The following is a 19,327-nucleotide window of genomic DNA, read 5'->3' as shown; positions in this document are numbered from 1 at the left end:
CAAAAGCCGCAGTCCGGCTGCCGAGGTGTCACTCTCAGGCCCGGGCGGGGAGCGGGGAGGGCGGGCTCGGGGCCGGGATGGCGGCCGGGCCTGGCCCCGCCTGCCCGCACCAAACATGGCCGCGGGCCCGGCCCCTGCACTACAAGTCCCAGGAGCGAGCGGGAGGGCGCGGCCGCACCCGGGCGGGGTATGAGGAGGCGGCGGTGGTGGGGTGGCCGGGGATCGGGGGCCGGAGCTGGCGCTGCCCTGGGCTGACCCCTCCGGGGGGTGCGCGGGGCCGGCAGCGGGGCCCGGGCCCGCCGGGAGGTAAGCGGGGCTGGGGGCGCTGGCGGTAAATGCCCGCCATTAGAGCAGGGCCGCGTAAACACAGCGCGGCGTGCGGCGCCCTGCTGCCGGGGCCGGGGGTTGGGAGGGAGCAGTTTCTTCTCAGGGCTTTTCTGCAAAGCGAGTGTTTCAGGGGGTTTCTGTAAAGGAGCGATGCTTCTTTTTTGCTCTACAGTAGTGCTGTGGTGTCCGCGGGAGTGTTTTGGTTTTGCGTCTGCCGGGCTGCATCTGGCGCGCCATGGCGGAAAAGGGTCATCTCAGGACAAGGGGTTTGCTCAAAGGCGTGTTACCGGTCAGAGGGGGCAAAGGAGGGCAGGGAAGATGGGGAAGGGCCTTGAGGGGAATCCATGTGGGGAGCAGTCGAGGTAATTTTAATCCTGGAGGAGACTGAGGGGAGACCTCATGGCAGTCTACAACTTTCTTATGAAAGGAAGAGATCAGGCAGCGATCTCTTCTCTGCGGGGCCCAGTGAGAGGAGCCGAGGGAAGGAATGCCCTCAGGCTGTGTCAGGGCAGGGGGAGGGCGGGTATCAGGAAAAGGTTCTCCACCCAGGGGGTGGCCGGGCCCCGGGGCGGTGTCACAGCACAGCCTGGCAGTGCAGGGAGCCTTTGGACAGCGCCCTCAGGGACAGGGAGTGACTCCTGGGGTGTCCTGTGCGGGGCCAGGGGTGGACTCGATGATCCTTGCGGGTCCCTTCCAGCTCAGCATGTGCTGTGATTCAGTGATTCTGTATTTTGGCTTATTTGTTTGGCTGAGTGGCAGCTGGGAGGTTGCACTTCAGTGCAACCTTAGGCATACCAAGCTTTGTTATCTTTTGCTTATAAGCTCAAAATACACCTTATTTAAACAGTGAGGAGGCTGGGTATTATTGTCACGCAGCCTTCCTTTCTGTAATTTTGTTGAGACAGATTTCTTTCTTCTTCTAAAAGAAAGAAGAAGGAAAAAAAAAAAAAAAAAAAAAGAACACCAAAAAAACCCACCTTTTTTTTCAAGGCTTTAGTTGCTGAGCTGTGGTTTGCTCTCCTGGAAAAGAAATAAGAATACAGATTTAATCTTAAGCTGGTGCTAGTGATGCCTTGAGACTTAGTACCTTTATTTCCCTGTTGTGCTGGCATTGGGATTTGAGCCAAATCAATGGCTTTCCAAACAAAGTTCTGACTGCTTGCAGGAAAGTGGTCTTCTCATTCCTTACAAATAGCCTTATGATAAAGTTAATGCAGCATGCAAAAATGACCTTTTGTAAAGGTCCTTCCTCTGAGCGCTTGAAAGATCTGACACTTGGATTGAACAAGGCAGAAAATAAATTGTAAATAGTTACTGAGATGGATAGGGTTTGGACACTAAATGGCACTTGTAAATCTGAGGCAGGGAAGAGGATGCAAGAGCCCTTTGCGAAGTCCCATTGTGCACATTGTTTAGATAAACATGTAAATACCTCATTTATAAGTGTTTGAATATCTTGTATGCATTAACTTGTAGAGAAATAGTATCTCGTGTAAGTCCTGACCAGGATGACTTTGCCTTCACAGCTTTCTATAGGCAGATGTAGTTGTGTGCCAGTAATGGAACTTGTGCTTTTTTTGGTAGACACTCCATGCTGCCCCGCCATGTGCAGAGGCTGGGCAGAGACTGGATCACCCACTGGAGTGGCTCCCAGATACTCACCTTCAACAGCCCAGTTTCCAGCTGTATGAGATGGGCCGGACACTATCCTCCCTGGGCCTCGTTTCCACTCCCTATTGCAGCTGATTTTTCAGCAAACTGGAGATTCCCTCCATTTTTTGGACCTTGGAGACAGTTTCAGAACTCTCATTGGCATCTTGATAACTACACACAAAGTTGTTGCTTTCACCTACCCAACCCCAGTATGAAATCTGAGGGAGAAGAACCATTGACAAAGAAGAGGAGACTCAGTGGCCAGGATGATACTTCAACTCCTGAACAAGAAACAAACTTGTCTAATCAGAAGGAAGCGTCTTGTCTTTCTGTAGCAGAGAATGAAGAAAAACGTGGCAGCAATAAAGGTAGAAGATGCTCTTTGCTCATTTTCTGTGTTTATTTGTAATGCTAAATACACCAAATGAGTTAGAGTTGTGAGCAGTAGTGCCTGCTCCTTTTGAGTTACTGTTTTTCTTGGCACCTCTCTCAGGAAAACGTGTCTTAAAAATGGTCCAGTTCTGTAATGCTGTTTAGTCTGCAAACCTGTGTTTTGTGCTGTCAAACAGTCTACCAGAACTAGGTTCACTGCACTTGGCAGTGGAACACAGTCACTTGTGTCAGGGATTGCCCAACTTGGGGAGTCCTGAGCTTGGTTCAGACAACTCTTTCATGTCTCTGTCATCAGGTCATGTCTGTTGATTTGGAAGCTCTAAAAAGCAAAAAGATTTGGCTGACTTGCTGCAGGGCTGAGCTGGACTGGGCTGGAAGTTGTATAGCTTCATTCCTTGTGCTCTGCCTGAGCTCATAAACCCTACTGGACATGAACTGGTTTCTTTCCAGACCACTTGAGTTATTTGTGACCTAGAAAACTGAGAATTAATGGACTGAGTTTTAGTGGTGCTTGCTTCCGGTGTGATTGTGTGATTTTGTTCTTACAGCTGTTAGTTTTGTGTCAGATCACCTCTGATAGAGCAAGCAGACGTGTGTTGATCCAGATAAATACAGGAAGAAGTGCAGAGTTGTGTACTGGGCTCAATGAAACTTCAAAGTGTCTGTGTTAGCTTAATACAGATACAATCTTGTACATAGTATCCAAATATTTTACTGAGTCGTGTGTATATTTACAGTTATGTCTACTGTGAAACAAATAGAGGGACACAGTCAAAATTGTTGCCCTCTTGCATAAATCACTTCCTTAGCAAAATAAACTGGAAATTCTACTATGACTAAAAAGGGGATGCTATCAGCATCCCAAAGGGATTTTTGGACACAAATACCCACAAGGCTTAGAAACATCATATTGATCTTAGGAGCCAAAAGAAGGGCCTTTGCTCTGTGCCTTAATTACTGAGTCCTCTCTTAACCCTGCTTGACAACCTTTTATCTGAGAATTTGGTTGGCATTGTGGTCCCTCCCAGCCACCCTTTGTAAGGTGATGCTAATTAAAGATACCTACTGAGGAGCAATGTGGCTTCTCTCTCACCACAGAAACAGAACTTAAAGCCTTGCTGTATTCATTGCAAACACTGTAAAGTCCTGAATAATCTAAGAACAGCAATGAAAATTACTGCCCAAATAGGAGAGATGGTAACAGCTATAGCTGCAGTCTGCCACTGGTTGTTAGCACAGGTAACTGGACTTCAGCTTGCTCTCAGTTGAGGTCAGATACAAAGGGTGAAAAGCATCTCTGGAGAAATAAAATTCTTAGAAATTAATTGGATGCTTAATTATGGGCAGATATGGTATTATGAATTTTCCTAACTAATAGTAAGTACGAAGTTAAAAATGGCAAAAAAGTGAAGGAAGTTCTTGGTAATTCTGAGACTTAATTTCTTGATTTCTCAACTCACTGAGGAAAATTGGGTTCATTATTTGTTTTGGGTCTCCTGTAGTATACCCTGTTACAGCTGATGGCTGAGTTTTTCAGACTGTACATGGGCTAGAGGTGATTGATGGATCCCTAACCCTTTGTTAGTCATGGATAGAGATCAGCAAGGTGCCCATATGTTGCCCTAAGGAGTGTATCCCAGACTGGCATTCACCATCTCTGCTGAGGAGGCACAAGGCAGTGTAAGACTCCCAACAGACTGGATTTGGCTCACCAGTTTGGCAGCCCTTATACAGGAGCAGAGGGTGTAGTCTGATTGCAACAATCTCCTTAGAACATGCCAGTTCCCCGGTTTCAAAGCAGTTGAAATCCAGGGCATGTAATGGTTTTGTGCTGTTTGTTTTGAGGTTGGGTTTTTTTGTTTGGTTGATATTTTTTAATGATTTTTATATAAAATCCATCTTAAACAGAGTGTCTGAATCACTGCTAATTATAGCAGTGATTCAGAATAACATTTTAGAATTATTTAAGAGGTTTGAAAGACAAATAATTGTCAGTAGAATGATTTCCAAGAGCAGTAAGAAGTCATATGGTCCATTACATAACTTTTTTCTGCTTCATGTGTTTTTAACAGGAACCATCAAAAGACACTGGGAATATTTCTGTCAGCAGAGTAAAACAATGAAAATTGCTAAAAAAAAGGGATCTGACCAAAGCAGTACAGAAAGTGAGGCAACATTTGATTTTACAGTGATGTCCTACAATATTCTCTCACAGAGTTTGTTGGAAGGCAACTCTCACCTGTACAGACACTGCAGGCAGCGATTGCTGTTCTGGACATACAGATTTCCCAATATCCTACAAGAAATCAAAGAGCTGGATGCAGATGTGAGTAGAAAATGAGCATGTGAATAGTTCATAAGAACTGATAAACTGAAGTAGCAAATTCTGCTACTCTGGGGTCTGAAAAAACACTGCTGTAGTTTTGGTTGGCTGTAGAGTTTGTTTGTTTTTGAAGACACATAAATTATTTTAAGTCTTAATCAGGAAGTCAAGTCAGTAAAATTTTGTTTCAGTCGTTCAGACCAACAAAAGTTCAGTGATAGAATCCATCCTGGTTTTGTCAGAAAATAGTACTGAAAAAATGTAGTTGTATTAGGGAAGTCACAGAAAAACAATGTGGTACTAATTGAAAAATGCAGTTATGTTAGTACTTAGCCAAGAATCTGGAAATTAAAGTCCCCTTTCAAGCTCTTCCTTTCTTCCTAATGATTGTATCCATCCTGTATGCATATATCTTTACAATGAGATACCTTGGATAGCTTTCTGAGAGGAGCAGCTGCTCTCACACCCTGGTAGATGCAGGTGCCCTTTCCACAGAGAAATTTCTTGCTAAAGGACATAGATTTTTAAGTATTTCATTGGTTGGAAGTGTAACTTTTAAGTGAAGCAGAGATTTCAGAATGTTGCTTGAGATTTGACTCTCCCTTGAGACCTTGAATGAGCTAATGTCAGCTGGGCAAGTGGAATGTGTTGCTGCAGTTCAGCAGGCAGGGTTCCCTTTGGGAACTCAGTCCTTTATCCCAGTGGTGGTTGTCAATCTGTGTTACTGCAGTGTGCTGGGGGAAGGCTCAGAGATGTTCACAGCTAGAGTTGGACTCAATGATCCTTGTGGGTCCATTCCAACTCAAAATATTCTGTGATTCTGTGAACTCTCTTAAATTAATATTTTGAGTTTGATCTTTGGTGCAGGTTCTTATAATATGGAAGCCTGCTTTCCACCCTGTAGTAGGCCATTTGCCCCTTCATCCCTTCTCCCTGAGCCTTCCCCTGAACTGCTGAGAAGGTAGTAGCAAGTTACTATTTTGATTGAATTTAATCTCACCTCTGAAAATGTCTGTCTGAAAAAAAGGATGGGAGGAATTGGGGCTTTCTTCATAATCTTATGGAGCATTTTCTATAGAAGAGTGAATTCTTTTGTGGGATTATGGAGTTTAAAAGCTTCTGAGGGTTCGTTGTTTTTTTTTTAATGTACAGACTGGCCAACAGAGATATGCTGTGGTAACATTTTCATGTACTTACTAATATATTTTCATTGTAAACCTCTGCCTTAGGTGCTCTGCTTACAAGAAGTCCAAGAAGACCACTATAGGACAGAGATCAAGTCAAGTTTGGAATCCTTGGGTATGATGAAACTCTTGGGACTGATACATTGTCTTCTTCCCTGCAGGGGTAACTTGTTACCCTTTGGGAGCTCAGTACTAGTTTCCTCAAAAAAAAAAAAAAAACAAAACCAAAAGCAACCTCTCATAGAGTAGAGAATCAAGTCTTTTGCCATCACATGCAATAATGTTGTGTATCCTCTTTTATAAATTCATCAAGTGCCCTCTCCAAACTACCTTAATTTTTTTTTACCAGTATTCCTGTTGGGTGGTTCTTCAAGGGTATGTTTTTTCTGCCTTGAAACCTTCCAAATATCAGCACTAAGTGTTATCCATGGTCAGTATATATTCATTAGGTTTTTACACAAGTGCTGTCAGTCAGTCTGAATAGACTATCTTGTCACTATCCCTCGTGTGATTTTATGGAAGGAACATGTTGTTAAGGGTTGATTCCATGGTGGTTTAAACTGATTTAATTTTTTTTTGCCCTGCACCACCTTCCAGTCCCAGGGCCCTGTTTCCATCTTGGCACTGGCTCTTGTCTGATGCCAGGAGGAGATGGTAAAGGGACAGCACTGGACTGATAATTTTTTTTTTTTTTTTTTTTTTTTTTTTTTTTTGGTTAGTTGAGGTAGTCTAGCTCCCAGAATTTAATGTTTGCAAAGAAGAGAGTAATGGCAGCACTGACTGAAATCCACCTGAAACATGAAACAGCACTGTGAGGCCAGGCTTGTGGAGGCAAGTGAGCCTGTAGCTACTGTACAGGAAGATCTGGGACCTGCTTTAGCTCTTCCTTTCCCCATCTTTAGCTCCCACATGTGTGTCCTGCCCTTTATCCTGGGCTAGTTCTGGCACTCACTAGTGAAATCACCAGTCCAGATGAATACTATCCAGACTAATTTTACTTTTCTGGGTTAGTTAGCACTAAGTGTCTCAAGTGGAAGGAGCAACATGGCCTGAATCTGGGAGAGGGGAGTGGGAATCCCCTATTCCAGCACAGGTGTGAGCTCACTACTTCACTAAGGCTGTACTTCATGAATTCACATGGTCTGGGCAGAGAACATTTAAAAATGGCAAAAACTAGATGCTGTTTCAAGATCTATTTTTTTTCCCTTACATAGATAAGGTCTTGTTTAAATTTTGTTTAAATCACCGCTGCATAAAATGAAGAAATTGGTAAATCAGTGTTTCTAGATGGACTTGTTTGAACTCCAGTCCTGTCATTTTATAAGTGTCTCTGTTTCCTTGGTGAAAGCTTGCCACTTGCTGCTCACTGGGTAATTGCATAATTATGTAAATATGGTTGAGACCTTTGTTCCATGAATAATTTTAGACATTGACTAATGACTTAGCGTGATTAAGGCTTTTGACTGGTAGTGCTTCACTAGTATTACTCCTAAACCATTCTCGTAACATCCAGAAAAAACTTCAATGTACAAGGTCACTTTTATGTGCCTTTTGGGGATTTCTTTGTTGTTTTGTTTTGGATTTTTTTCCAGATGAGGAGATAAGAACATGACTGATATCTTAGAGTATGTAGATGTTTACAAAAGGTATTGGACCAGGCTTGTTGTCCTGCCTCACTTCAGCTCAGGTTAGGGCTGAAACAAAAGTGCACACAAGTCTCTGTGAACTCCAAACCAATTTAGGTACTTCAGACTGGGGGTTTACTGTTGACAGAAAAGCAGCATGAGATTTTTCTGATTTTTATTATTTTAAAATCTCTATTTATACAATAGTATTTTATGTTCTTAATTGCCTTTCTTGCAGGGTATCACTGTGAGTATAAAATGAGGACAGGCAGAAAACCTGATGGCTGTGCCATTTGCTTCAAAACTTCCAAATTTAGCCTGATTTCCTCAAACCCTGTGGAATTTTTTCGCCGTGATATCCCGCTCTTGGACAGGGACAACGTTGGACTGGTGTTGCTGCTGCAGCCCAGATTTCATTGTAAAGCCAATGCTGCCATCTGTATTGCCAATACACACCTGCTGTACAACCCAAGGAGAGGGGACATCAAACTGACCCAGCTTGCAATGCTCCTGGCAGAGATTGCCAGTGTTGCCCCTCAGAAGGATGGCTCCTTCTGCCCAATTATCCTCTGTGGGGACTTTAATTCTGTTCCTGGCTCTCCGTTGTACAGATTTATAAAGGAAGGAAAGTTAAATTATGAAGGACTTGCTATAGGGAAGGTAGGTTGTGCTTCTCACTTCTCACCAAAAAAAAAAATGGTTAATGCTGATTAAAGAGAAATATTTAAGTTCTCCTGTGATTGTTTCCATTGCAGTGCCTCTCTTAGTGCCCTCTCTGCAGCCTGCAAAGCAAAAGTTACTGCAGTTAAATAAGCTTGGCTATATTAGCTGTGCCTTAGGGAATATTGTATCCTCTCTCAGCATTCTGAAAGGAAAAAAACTCACCAAAAATCATTCCTGAAATCTAGAGAATCCACAGGATGATTGCATCACTGTGTTTGGATGGTTTTATCACTGTGTTTAAGTGTCCCAGTCTTTAAGTAGCATAAAATAACTACTTAATCAGAAGCCTACTGTGTGCTCTGTGGGAAGGTGACTCCTACTGTAGATAAACTTGGTGGCTACAGTAATTGTAAAAGCAAAGCTGCAATTAGATGCTGAACCTCAACTGTTTCATGCTAAAAGATGTCTTGTGAGCACTTGTATGCAGCTGTTGGATGTGTCACATGCTATGTAATAGGAGTGGCTGAACTACATAAAATGAGAAAACATGACAACAAAATAGCCCTGCTGGATGTTCTTTGCTAGTGGGGACTTGATTCAAGCCCCCATTTGGCCTGCTCCCAGAAGAATCAGCATCCTGAAGCTGTGCTGGGTAGCTCTGCACCCTGAGCCAGTGCTGTCACATTGCTAAAAGTGTCCCTGGAAGTGTCTCAGTGTCACAAGAACCATCTGGAAAAGTTGAGTACCTGTAAAGAACTTGCTAAGGATAAACACAGTGGATGCACATAAAGGGTGTTATTTTTACAGGGATTTGACTCATTAAAAAAAAGTTATTCTAAGGGGCTGGGCCTTATTCTTTTTCTTTAAACCTTACAAAAAATGTTCACTTATTTCAGGTTTGTTTGGTGGGATTTTTTTTTTTTTAATCAGATTTCTGTCTGAAAAAAGCTTGTGTTGTCTTTCTCAGGTCTCTGGACAAGAGCAGTTTCCAAGGGGACAAAGAATCTTATCTATTCCAATTTGGCCAAAAAAATTAGGTATTTCACAAAACTGTGTATATGAAATAAAACAGCAACAAAAGGAAGAAAATGCAGGTCAGTTGTGGATTAACTCATTTTTGTGAGCCTTTGAAAGTATAATTCAGCTAGTACTGAAAACCATACATTCTGTTTTAGTGGGGGAAAAACAGTGAGTCTTGAGCTTACATAACTTCCTTGTTGGGCTCATATGAGTGTACAGTGATTTATTCATGTAAACTTTGCAAATTTGAATTTTTACAAGATAATAGGTAGAAATTTCCCTTTAGGAGTTGGTGTGTAATGTTTATACTCCTGTGTTTGCATCCTGTAAGCCAGCTGTGCTGTGACTGGGAAGAGGGAGGTGAAGGAAAGCAGGACATGGTGTGAACCTGCATTCTCTCAGTGTTTATGAATTATAGTACTGGCACTTCATGGAAAAGCTGAGAAAAGCAAGTGATTCCTTGCTGAATATGGCTACATCTTTCATCCAGTGTTGTTTTTCTTTGACAGAAAAAACAATTTTAAGTGAATGGGACATGACATAAAAGCCTTTAGAGGGGATGTTACTAATGGAACAGAAGAGTTTAATCCAGCTTGGTGAATTGTATCTTGCCTGCTGCAAAAAATAAATGTACTTAAAGATACCTTTTTTCTGTAGCTTTTCTGTAGCTCTTCAGTAGTGGTCTCACTTATATTCTATTTTAAATGTAAATTGAATTTATTTTTATTTTGCAGGAGAAAAATTGGAGGCAGAAAAACCAGACAACACTCAGGAGATTGTAATAGCAACTGAAAAGTATGTATTGGGGGAAAATATGGAAGCCCTTGGCTGGTTACTTGGGGGTTGGTTTTGGTTTTAGACCAAATTTATATTTGGTTCCAGCTGTGGGTACCTGATGATCACACAACCCAGTCTGCCCTTTTGGCAAAAACATCATTGTTCATTTAAACATGAAAAGGCTTTCTAGCAAAAGCCTAGAACTAGTAATAATGGAATGTGTGTTCTTTCAGGAACTTGCAGATATTTTTTTCAGAATGCAGGGCTGAGGCATCGGTGCTATTTAGAGGGTACTTTCTGTCTGCTTATTAAAAGAATGCTGCTTTTTTTTTTTTTTTTTTTTTTTTTTTTTTTTTTTTTTGCCTTTTTTTTTTTTTTGTCACTTGACATAAACAGAACATCATTCTCTGTAGGGACATTGCAAGAAACATATGAACTTCAGTTCAGTTGCAGAAGCCATGTTTTTAAAAGAGGGAGAGGAAAAAAATAAACCAGAGTTGTCCAGCTGCTAAAGTATTGGCACTTCTCTCTTTTTTATTGTTTTTGATACACTGGTTTATGGATGTAGTAAATCCTATAATACAGTGTGAAACTGGAATGAAGGAGGGAAAGAAACTGGAAAGGTCATAAAATCTTCCTTGTCATGATTTCTGTGGGAGAATTTAAGTTCTTTGAGCCTGAGAAATGGGGGTATTACAGATTTGGTAATACAATTTTCACTCAGAAGGAGAAAGCCACATCTAGAATGCTGAGGAGGAAAATGTAACTGCTTTTTGAAAGCAAGAATATATTTGCATTTACTAAACTGGTAAAGGCATATAAAGTAAGGCACAGAAGGAAATTGCCCTAAAGGTACATATGGGATGTCAGGCTCCAAGTCAGCCATTTCTTACCAGAAATGAGATCTTGGTATCACTGCAGATAGTCATATTAGAGCTCTTGGTGATGAAAAAGGTGTCATGGCATTCCTGAGAGAAGTAGATACCAAACAGGAAGCCCTATGCTACAGTTTGAATCCACAGCATGCTGAAAGCTCCTTGCAGGGTTTTTTTCCCCTTATCTTAAAAGGGATGTCATGTAACAAAAGCAGAAACTACTACTTGTCTGTGTTGTACCAAGTGGCATGTTTGTCTCTGCTCTGAATCAGGCAATGTAACATGCTGATTGTTGTTTTTTTTAATTGCTTGGGTTTCAACTAGAACACATTGCAGCCCAGGTTAAAAATGCAAAATGAGGCAGGCACAGCTGAGGGATGGATGATTTGCAGAGATGATGGAAGCAAATGGCTGAGAGATAAGAGTTCTTTTGCTGAAAGGTGCAGTTTTGCAGTTTGCTTTCAAGATTGAAAAGACAGGTGAGACAAGATGGGCTGAACTGAAGAGGAACAGACAAATGATGGGGAGACAGAAAATGAGAGCCTGAGTGGAGGAAAGACATAAGTGTAGCTAACTTGGAAGCTTGACACCTCTAGCTTGGGGGAGGAAAAAAACTCTAAAAATCTGAATTTCTCTTTATGCTGAAGGGCCTGGTTAGATGAGTTTGTGTTTTGTTTCTTTCACATGAGCTGCTTTCATGGACATTTCTGCCTGTCAGGGGGAGATTGCTGAGTGAGGACATGTGAATGCTTACAGAAGGAATATGGAGTTGAAAGCTATCTATAATTAAAGTGTCAGCTAAGCCAGTTCTGATCAGCTCTTTTACTTGAGAATGCTGCCTGCATTTTGCCTTCAGAGCTTTAGGCCTCTCACACAAAAGGCTATGGGATGGCTTGCAGGAGAGAAACATAGATAATTCATTTTGTTTGTAACCGGGAACTATTTGGTTATTTCTTCATTGCTTATTCCTTCTTGGTAATGCAAGAAAATAAAATTCTTTTCTTTGATGTCTCTTTAGGTTGTCTTCAAAACTGCGGCACCATTTTAAATTGTCTTCAGTCTATTCCCATTACTTCCCTGAAACTGGGGTACCAGAAGTGACAACTTGTCACTCCCGAAGTGCTGTCACTGTGGATTACATTTTCTATTCTGCAGCAAATGGTGATACTGCTCCCCAGACAGGTAAAAAAAGCAGATTTCAATTTTCATAAATGCTAAACAAGAACAGTTGTTGGCTGTTGTAAGAGAAGTGTAGTGATAATTTCACTATGAAATTAAATTCTCACTACATGTGAAGTACCTCAGAGGTTCGTGGTAGTGCTTTGAATGTCAGCTGTTACCTGAGAAATGTGGCTGGCCTTGTCAGCTCACCACAGCTGGGCTTGCAGTGCCACACAGGACAAACCTTTTGTTCTGGGTTGTTCCTAAACCAGCACACCTTTTCATCTGACTGAACGTTTCTGTAGCTCCCATCTCAGCAAGGAGACAAGCTGGAGGTAGAGGAAAGCTGCAGTGGAAGAGAAATCCTGCTGTCATACAGCAATACCTGAGAAATACTGCTGTCAGTGATGCAGGCCAGACCTACAGCAAGGCAGTATTCCCAATCATCTGATCAACACAGTGGGGAAGAGCAATTTATGATGTGCATTAAAACTGATAAACGAACCGTTTCCTGACAATTTACTTCTCAGCTTGTCTTGCAGTAATTTCTGCCAAGTAAGAGATTCCTGGCCTTTGCTCTGAGCACGGTCACTGGCACAGGCCCAGCTGTCACTCTCTGGTTTGCAGTTGCAGCTAAAAGTCACCAGATGGTGCAAGCAAGTCGCGGTACCTCTGTGGGAATTTCGCGATGGGTATCACAGTGGTTTTCCATGCTTTACTGCTCCGGGACTTATTCCATGGGTGCTTCTGAGCAGTTTGCTTTCCATGCTCTCTTGAGTTCTGTGTTTTATGCCCTCAACAAACATCAGTGCAGTGCTAGCACATAAATGTCTCTGCAGAATCTGGAGCAAAGAAACCTGGATTCCATTCCTGCTCCCACTGTAGAGTGCAACTGATTTTTATAAATTACCATTGTTTGTAGTATCTAGGATGAAAACACCACCTTCATCTCTGGTAACTTGGGACTAGATTGTTAAAATTCATTGAGTCAATTCACAGAAGTCTCATTTGTCATAACATGCACAGTAAATGCTACCTTAATGTAAAATGGCAAATACAAAAGCCTTGACTGAAAAACCACGATATGTGAAGTATTTAAATGACTTCTGAATGCCATGTGATTTAGTAGAGTGCTGTGCGATTGCAGAGTGCATCCCTGCACAAAATTTAATCCTAATTCATCTATTGATATATTTTTTTGCACCATCATTACTCCAGAAAAGATACAGCACTTTTTTCTTTTTCCATTTGCTTTTCAAATAGATTGTTCCTACATCAGAGCACAGAATGGAACCAAACTTGAATTTGCTAACTACTTTAAACTAGTATGGCTTTTATTCATTTGGTTTGGGTTTTCAGTTTTCTAATGACCTGGGCCTCTGTATTTAAAGTTGCCAAAGTCTGTTCAAGTGAATTTTAAATGATCTAGGCTGATTTTTTTTTCCATTTAAAGTGTTTTATTTTAAAATACTCATGCTTTTTTCTACCATGTTTAGCCAAATATTTAGGTTGGTATTCAGGATTTCCTGTAATCAGGGTTCAGTATCTAGCTGAGTCTTGCAGGGCACGATTTTGCTGAGTGTTCTGAGTGACACTAATCACTGCATGCAGACCAGGCTCTCTGTGACAACAAACTGCTCCTTTGTGGATATGCAGGGTGCTGTTCCAAATGATAAATTTGTCTCAAGACCTGGTGGACATGTGCTCTAGAGCTGCCAAGAGATCCTTGCAGGAAATAAGCTTTTCTTTAGAGCAGCAAACAGCTGCCAGGTTGTTAAAGGGCTGGAAAGCTGGCAGATGGCAAAGGTTGAAGCTGTTGAACTCTCTGAGGAGTTCAGCAGTTGCTGGATAGTCCTTTAAAGTATCTCTTGGGAAGCCAGTACCTGGTTCAGCCAGGAAGTTTTGAATTTGCTGAAAACTTTCATACAGAAAGTATTTTTGTCAAAAGTTACAGCTGCAGTTTGTGCTGGTCCTGAAAGCACTCAGCTTGCCCAGTATCATCTCTGCACTCCGAAAGCAATAGGTAAGGTTGCTGAGCAGTTGTCTAACTTGAATACATAGCTCAGGAAATCTAAATTTTACACATCATGGAAAGATCTCAGTGAAATTTCTCTACCTGAAAAAGCTGGTTGCTCTATGATGATGGGCACATTGTGCCTGACAAATCTAGTGGCCTTTAGTGGCAGGGCTACAGCAGTTGTGGAAAAGGGAAGAACAACTGATCCCATCTACCTGGACTTGTGCAAGGCATTTGACACAGTCCTGCCCAACAGCTGGAGAGATGGGTCTGATGGTTGCACCACACTATGATTTGGCTGGAAACAGTTGCCATCAATGGCTCAATGTCCAGGTGGAGACAAGTGGCATCCCTCAGGGGTCAGTACTGGGACCAGCACTGCCCCATCCCTAGAAGTGTCCAATATCAGACTGGATGGAGCAGCCTGGTCTAGTGGAAAGTGTCCCTTGCCATAGCAAGGGCATTGGAACTAGATGGTCCCCAAGATCCCTTCCAACCCAAACTATTCTGTATAATTGTGTGGTAATTGCAAGGCTTGAGTCATGTTCCACTCTTGTGTGAGCAGTGTGGTGTTTCATCTGGGGAAGGAGGTGGGAGTGGGTTTCTTAGGTAGTTACAGGAATAGGTAGCAGGAGATAATGGAGCTCTTTCTTATGGTGAACAGTTGGAAAGGGAACAGAAAGCTACAATACCTTTATCCTTATGACCAAAAGTGTCTGTATGTCCTGCCTGCTGGGGAACTGTGTGCTTGAGGATACAGAAATAAAATGTTACATGAAGCAGTAACTCTAAAAAGATACTTAACTTTGCAAGTGTCAGCTGTTTAGCAGTGCTGTTATCTAAAGTAAAAGACTGGAATATATGAGGCTTTTTCAGGGAAGTTAAAATGAACAAATAAATGCATTTTCCTTTTTACTTCTATTTACTCCTCTGCAAAATAGTGTCCTTCTGAATACTTGAGCTCTACTGATGAAACTCTACTCTGAATTTCTGGACTGTCTTATGGGTGATTTTGCATGGAACAGTAACAACTTTGGATTCTTGCTGCCATACTGTTTTCCTCCTTCTACATTTGTATGAACGTGTGATATTTAGCCTACACTGATGAACATTTCCTTTTGGTTTGTTTTTTCTAACAGGAGCAGAGGATTCTTTTTGTGGAGGTCTGAAACTTCTTGGCAGGCTGGCTCTTCTAACAGAGAAAGATCTTTGGACTGTTAATGGTCTTCCCAATGAAAAGAACTCTTCTGACCACCTGCCACTGCTAGCAGAGTTCAGGCTTATTGAACGGTAATAGCCAAAGGACTTTTGGTGTAGGTAAAGCTCCCTTTTACCTTCTCTAGTCATGAGATGATTATTATTATTTTTTTAAAGGTTAATTCAAGCACTGCTGGTCCAGTTTAAAGAAGCTGATTTGTTAGTGTTGTGTAAAGTAGACTTTTTAAAGGGACTTTCGTTTTTTTTTTTTTTTTTTTTTTTTAAAAAGCTGTTTCATTTACTTTATGAAGTCTTTTAGGGAGAAAAAGAGAAGATTTTACATTAGCTTCCTATTTGATAAAGGAAAACATCTGTGCCAGACTCAAAATGGCATTATTTTTCATGGATACGTTGTAAATGATTTTTATTGTAAATCACAGTAAAAAGGACTATTCTGAGAACTGTGTGTTTTTTCAAGCAAAGGGGAATATGTTTGTGTGCCTACAGCATTTTATAATGAGTTCAAAATAATGTTTTACTACAACTGTACTCTGTGGACACTTCCATCTTAACACTTCTGCAAAGGAATTTACTCAGTGTTCTCAGTGCAGAGGCTGCAAGATGGAACTTTCAAAGGAAGAAAGGCATATAGGCAAATATTTTTGCCTTAAGAATGTGCTGCTTAAAATTCTAAGGGCTTAAATAAAGGTATTATTCACTGAAATGTTTTTTTTAAATATCTGAAATAAAGCTAAGCTTAATGAGCACATCACAGGAAACTTAATTGCTCTGTTATAGGAGAAGAAAAAAATATTAGCCCTTGACATGTTGAGGTTTTATACATATTGAACAACCAGTGACAGGGTGGGGTTTTTCCATTTCATTATTAATCCTGAGGTTTTAAATGATCAGGATTGTCTATCTACTCTCACTATGCACTCAGACATCCTGTGTAAAATATGGTTTACAAAGTAATTAAATTAAATACTGTTCAGTTGTAGCAACCTTTGTTAAGAGCAATGACAAAAAGACAAGTAAGTCATTAAAAAAAAAAGACCCTACCATGATACTTTTATTGATGTTTCATGCTGTGCATATACAAGTGATGAGAAAAAGCCCAAAAAGTCATGCATGTTTTTCTATACTATTTGACCACTTTGCTGTCACTTGAACCACACTTAAGACAAATGCCATCATAAGCACGTTTCAAGAGAATATTTCAGCAGAACTTTAAACAAGAACCAAAGTCAATTTGTCAACACACCTCTACATCATTAAAAAGCCTCAGTATCAGTTAAGAGAAAATAAATTGTGCTGAACAAGGGTAGAAACTATATACAACCATTATCTGAGCTGAAGTGAACCATAGTTTCATAGAAAAAACTTGCAACATATCAGATAACATTGTGCAATACAATACAGCTGATCAAAAGTTTTTCCACATCATTTTATCCATGACAGGTTATAAAAAAATTGTTTAGGTTACAAGACACTGGGCAGCACAAAGTTTGAGACTGAAACTCTGCAACTGATATCAAATTACAGAAAAAATTTTACCAGAAGAGTATTTCCCTCTCTTCAGCTTCACTCCGTAACCCAAAAACACCTTACTGTGAACACAGGAGTGGAAAAGTTTTAGAGAAAGAGGGACGGGAAAGGCCTTCCTTTTGTTACTGATATGGTAAACTTGGATAAAGAAGTGTCACACTTTTGAAAAGTTTTCTTTCTAGAGCTTCTGAAGGCTTAATTAGTAGAAAGCCTTTCACTAGCTGTAAAAGATTGCTGCGTCTTGGCCTTTTCTTCCTGTCCTAGGCAGGTGAAATTCAGTTTTTTGAGCAATGAGGTCTGTGTACAAGCAATTCTTTCCTTCTGTATTCATTCATTTTCTGGCTGATAGAAGTGTTCCAGGAGCTTAAATCATTCCACTTGAATAAGCATTACTGTCAGTCTGTAACAACATCCATCTTCATTGAGATCCCAAAAAGTAAGTGCCCAGGAGGGGAGGTACACCAGGCCCATGGCAGCATCATCTATGAGCACAGCACAAAGGGTAGAGGCTGGACATGCAGAATAATCCAGTTTATATTTAGGCACCTAATGAAACATTTCCAGGAATGCAGCACTCAAATGCTTCCAGAGAACTTCACTAAGTCGAATGGTGGACCCTAGAGAGAGTTACCGCATCAGTTGAGAACACTGCTGTCCATCACAGGTCCTTAGCCAAGTCTTACAACAAAACAACTGAGCAGGAAGGAAGCAGACAAGCTGGATTTTCATCTGTTTCAGCCATACTTCCTTATTCAAGGATGACTAAGCAGTTGTTACTACAACATATGTAGGAAAATTCCCTGCACAGCACAGCAGAACTTCAGCCTGCCATGCCTGATTTAGTACAAGGTGTCAAGGCATCACCATCGGAGGCTGCTCAGCCCTTCCAAGACAAGGTTCAAATTTGCACATAAATGTGGAGAGAAAAAGCACACAGACTCAGGTTAGCAATTCCCACAGTTTTTCCATTATTCCAGGTACTACATGTATGAGAAAAAAGCTGACTTGTCTCTACAAAACAGCAATCTCTATGTTTTGTGCTTCAGCGGAGTAGTTCAGAAAGACTAAAAGCTTGTGACAAAAGTATAAAAAAAATTATGAAAGTTTAAAAATTCATTATTCATCAATTATTATCATTTAAAAAATCTCAAACCCCGTATCTTGCCTAACAAGATGTCAGTATTAAGAATACATTTGCATATTACTATTACTTAACATCTTTCGGCAACATGCAGAAAATAATAATACAGGTGGCAGTAAAACATCCAGTGCTCTTTTAATACTCCCAGTAAGGCTGGGAAACAGTACAAATTAGTTAGAAAACAATAATACTGACAATTTTGCATATCTATTAAGTCTAGTGAGGTAATATTGATACTTTAAAAACTTATGCCACTTCTGCACTGGTTGTTTTTATTGCTGAATTAAAGATTAGTGAATACAATTTCTTTTAATTGCACTGCACCCCAGCACATCTTGATACTAAGAATATGATTCATTAGTTATTCCAATGCTACCACCTAGCACAAGGCCAAGTTCAATTAACACTTGTACTGGGAAATGATATTTGAAGAAACTCACACCACTGGAGTCACCTGCTACATGATGGGAGAGAAAAAAAATCTCATATCCTGGCAAATCTAATTTTACGTTCTCTTCACTGATGCCTTTTCTATAAATTGAAATAAATACTGCCACCAAAAAAAAATTACCCCCTATTTTCTAAGTCAAACTTTTATTGTGAGAGTATATAAGTTAATAAAGAGTCCCATTCCTTTTTCCTTCGGAGGGAGTGCAGGTAAAGTGCAGCGGCAGCAGCAGGAAGCCCTCTGGAGCGGGTGCCGTGGCCGTGTCAGATGCGGAGCTGGTATCCCACCTCGTTGAGTGTAGCCAGGTCTTTCTTGTCGCGCACCGCCGGCCTGCGCACAGGGGAGGGAAGAGGGCGCTGCTGACCAGCGATCCCGGCAGGGCACAGCAGCCACACAGGGAAAAGCTTGCCTCAGAGGGCTGGATAGAACTAATGTTGGCTTCTTAATGCAGTCCTGATAAATCTGCTGCAGGGATACTGTGATAGAGCTATCTGTGTGTTGCCTCTGAAGCCACACACCCGTGAAGGACAAACACCAGTGAAGTGCCATGCTGGGATCCAGGATGTGAGGCTGAAACACTCCCTCCTCCTGACTTGAGAGAGGGCCTAAATGAGTACCTAAAACTAGACACACCACACCTGTGTTCTACCCCAGAGCAGGACTCCAGCTTTTGGAAAAGTTGAGACAGCTGAGAGCAAAACAGTCTCACTTGGCCACTGTGTGTTGGCTCTCCAGCCTGCCCCTTCTGCCTGGCTGTGTCTGTGGGAAGGGCTGCAGCATCCAACATTCTGATACCATTCACCTCAGTAATCACACACACAGATGGATGCTGTTAGGCCATTTAAGTATTCCAACAGCCTGAACCAAAGAAAACCTTGAGCTATCAGTCTCACGCTCTTTTTAGCAAGCAATGGAAAAGCTCCTGCAACAAAGTTGTCAAACCAAAACTATCCAGCTGATTTATAGTCTGTGGAA

The 19,327-nt window shown here is 41.3% G+C and overlaps 2 protein-coding genes across 3 annotated transcripts in view; one reads left to right on the top strand and one right to left on the bottom strand.

Moving 5' to 3' along the window:
* The first annotated feature begins 222 nt into the window (after positions 1 to 222).
* Positions 223 to 15,495, top strand: ANGEL2 (angel homolog 2). Of its 2 annotated transcripts, none has more exons than XM_083856693.1 (9): positions 223 to 306; positions 1,912 to 2,348; positions 4,446 to 4,699; positions 5,926 to 5,995; positions 7,744 to 8,165; positions 9,136 to 9,262; positions 9,923 to 9,983; positions 11,859 to 12,022; positions 15,158 to 15,495. In XM_083856693.1, exons 2-9 carry the CDS (start codon positions 1,919 to 1,921, stop codon positions 15,310 to 15,312), a joined length of 1,683 nt encoding a protein of 560 aa, XP_083712819.1. In that variant the 5' UTR covers positions 223 to 306; positions 1,912 to 1,918; the 3' UTR covers positions 15,313 to 15,495. The 2 variants fall into 2 exon arrangements, with proteins under 2 accessions (XP_083712819.1, XP_083712820.1); XM_083856694.1 differs by lacking the exon at positions 15,158 to 15,495 and adding an exon at positions 13,950 to 15,140.
* VASH2 (vasohibin 2) overlaps positions 15,431 to 19,327 on the bottom strand; it is a 34,671-nt gene continuing 30,774 nt past the window's right edge. The window contains exon 7 of the mRNA XM_083856695.1: positions 15,431 to 18,682. Coding sequence (XP_083712821.1) covers positions 18,616 to 18,682 — 67 coding nt within the window. The 3' untranslated portion in view covers positions 15,431 to 18,615. The remainder of the gene's footprint in view (positions 18,683 to 19,327) is intronic.

The sequence above is a fragment of the Zosterops lateralis genome (assembly GCF_965231275.1).
Source record: "Zosterops lateralis genome assembly, chromosome: 3".
NCBI classification, from domain to species: Eukaryota; Metazoa; Chordata; class Aves; order Passeriformes; family Zosteropidae; genus Zosterops; species Zosterops lateralis.
The sequence above is the reverse complement of the archived record's forward strand: the minus strand, read 5'-3'. Positions and strand labels throughout refer to the sequence as shown.